A 2860-nucleotide genomic window follows, 5' to 3' on the forward strand; every position below is an offset into this window, starting at 1 on the left:
TTTTTTGAAATACCGTTAGAACTTGGTGGCAGTAGGATCAATGCTATTAAAGCAGAGGTTTTGTTTGGCTGCAAAAATGGGGTGTGGGGTTCTTTAGTTCACATGATGGCTCTTGCCTCAGTGATATATTCTTTATATCTGGAAGTCAACTTTCGATATTGGCCATTGATGCACAAGCTCCTCAATCCATGAGAAGCTAGTCTGGATGGTGAAGTGGAACCTTTCTTCATACTGTGGTCAAGAGAAGGCAGCCTGGAAAACCGACCGAATGCATGGTTCACCCCGAATCACTTCGTTCCAGTCATATGGATACGTGAGGCGTCCCCTGCAGCAGGTGAAACAACTAAAAGCACAGGCTCCAAACAGGGAACTATTTTGTCGTTTTTTAAGTCGTCGCAAATCCCACAAAACCGGCAAGTTCAAGCAGTGGAAAAACCAAGAATGACGTGAAGAGAAGAGCAGAGAAGGCAGAAGGGATTGCTAAGAAGTCTAAAACTGCACCTAAACGCAAGTTCATGTCACAGTGGAAGGATGAATTTCCCTGAGTAGTCTTCCATGAAGACCAAAATGTGATGACGTGCAAAATATGTTGCAGTGCACCACATGTGGCTGGCAGAACGGAATTTTTGACGGGTTGCGGCACATTTAAAAAGGAGACATTACAAAAACATAACATTGGTGGTGGTCATCTCTGTGCCCGAGATGCTGTCTTAGCAAACCAAAAGCCAGTGGAAAACTCCACAATTGCACAAAGCTTTCAAAAAGGGGAAAAGGCTTCCAAAGAAAAACACCAGAAAGACGGTGAAGCCAAAATAAACACGGCTTATTTCATAGCAAAGGAGGAATTGTCCTTCAGCAAGTTTGAGCCCATTCTTGCACTTCAAAGAAAAAATGGCCTAGAAATTAGCCTGACGTACAGAAACGATAAAGGATGCAACAATTTTGTTTCTCTTGTTAGCTCGGTTATAACGGAACAGTTAGCCAGCGAAATTAATGGGAAGAGGTACGTGAGCGTCATGATTGACAGTGCAACAGATGCGAGTGGAAAAGAAAACGAGACTGTCCACTGCAGATTTGTCAAGGATGGGGTGCCTACAAATCGACTTGTAGGACATAAGGAAGTGGCCCATGCACATGCACAAGGTAACCTTTTTGTAAGTTAGACAATATTGAGAAATCCAATTTAAAATGCTGGGGCTAGCCAAGGATAAGGCTAAGAAAACCTATTGTGTTAGAGTATACTGTGCACCGTTACAGTAACTAAGTAAGGCATGATTAAAAAATGTTGGTGGGGTGAGCTAGGACAGACTGATAGGATACCCCATCTGCACGTAACATGAATGTTTCCATGAATATCACTATTGCGTGAAAGTCATGATAGAGTGATTTTACTTAACCCGTGAAACACCATCTAACAATTTGTGCGTAAGAGTCAGAGCTAAACAAAAGAAAACAATGGAATTAATGCGTAATACTAACTAATAGTGTAGTTACTATTCCACGGGTTTAGTAAAATCACTCTAACAAAACTAATTATTAAATGATTTAACGTTTAAGGTATCCTAGACACTGTGAATGGTGCATTTCAAGTGAGCGGCATTCATCTCTGGAAAGGAAAACTGGCGGGAATGGGAGCAGATGGTGCTTCTGTTAACCTCGGAAAGAAAGGGGGTGTTGTAGCCTTGTTACGACAAGACGTTCCTCACCTTCTGCATCGTCTCGAACTAGCCTTACTGGAAATGCAGAGAAGTTGCAAGCTTCTTGAAACCGTCCATGGAGTTCTTCAACTAATATGGAAGACTTACCACTATAGTCCCAAGAGTACGCGTGAGCTGCAGACCATGGGAAGCGAGCTTGGCGTGAATGTTCTAAAGCCCACTCAAGTTAGTGGAACAAGGTGGCTTCCCCATATCAGTCGGGCCCTGAAAGTAATGATTGAACCAGGGAAAGAGGGATCTGGCCAATACGCTGCGGTGCTGTCACACATGGACCACCTTAGTGCAGCATCAAAGAACGCAGATGTCAAAGGGAGGGCCAAATATGTTGCCGAGAAAATGAGGAGCATTCAGTTTTCTGCGTTCTGTCACTTTTTGGCATGTTCGATATCATAGCTAAGTTAAGTCTGAAGATGCAACGCAATGATCTCATCCTTCCGGTGGTAGTATCACTTCTTCATGAAACAGTGGCCAAAATTGAAGCCTTGAAGATCCGTCCCGAACCAAATGGACATTTGACACGGTTTATGAATATGCTTCAGCATTCTGGAGTCAAGGATGAGCTTCGATTTCAAGGCATTACACTGAGAGGGTCGCTCAATGGCAAACCAAAGAGAGGAGATGTACGCACTGGCAGCTTTCAGTCAAGAGTGAACGAAGCCATTGGGTTGTGCCTGACTGGGCTTGAAGAGAGGTTTGGTTCACTGATGAATTCAGCCTCCAACTCGGAATCCACCACAAAGTATGGAACAGCAGACGTCATCAATGATCTCCTTGTCTTCAATGTTGATGCTTGGCCAACAAAGCAAAAAGGAACTGGTCGACTTTGGCAACGAGAAAATTGAACGCCTTGTTGACTGGTTTCAACCATTACTGCAGAAAACTGGATGTGATGTTTCTTCCATTCCCGAAGAGTGGTTCTCTCTTAACCCTTTCACTCCCAAGAGTGCCACTTATAGATTTTACTCCAACGCCAGACGATTTTACTTGTCAATGGGGAACCCCACGGGGTGAAAGGGGTAACAACAGCTAGATTCACTTAAAAACTATGTCCCCATTAACCCTTTCACTCCCAAGAGTGCCACTTATAGATTTTACTCTGTCTAACGCCAGATGATTTTACTCCACAATGGAGAACCCCACGG

At 43.7% G+C, this 2860-nt stretch overlaps 1 protein-coding gene and 1 pseudogene across 1 annotated transcript; both read left to right on the top strand.

The window, feature by feature from the left end:
- The first annotated feature begins 572 nt into the window (after positions 1-572).
- Positions 573-2111, top strand: LOC137968442 (zinc finger protein 862-like). The gene is made up of 2 exons (XM_068815015.1): positions 573-1143; positions 1558-2111. Exons 1-2 carry the CDS (start codon positions 573-575, stop codon positions 2109-2111), a joined length of 1125 nt encoding a protein of 374 aa, XP_068671116.1.
- A 137-nt stretch (positions 2112-2248) lies between these two features.
- LOC137967998 (zinc finger protein 862-like) overlaps positions 2249-2860 on the top strand; it is a 989-nt pseudogene continuing 377 nt past the window's right edge.

This window comes from Montipora foliosa, chromosome 8 (assembly GCF_036669935.1).
Source record: "Montipora foliosa isolate CH-2021 chromosome 8, ASM3666993v2, whole genome shotgun sequence".
In the NCBI taxonomy this organism is placed as follows: Eukaryota; Metazoa; Cnidaria; class Anthozoa; order Scleractinia; family Acroporidae; genus Montipora; species Montipora foliosa.

Coding starts and splice junctions, on each gene's coding strand:
- LOC137968442 (XM_068815015.1), top strand. CDS start 573: ATGACGTGCAAAATATGTTGCAGTGCACCACATGTGGCTGGCAGAACG. Junction 1,144..1,557: donor GGCCCATGCACATGCACAAG/GTAACCTTTTTG, acceptor TTAACGTTTAAG/GTATCCTAGACACTGTGAAT.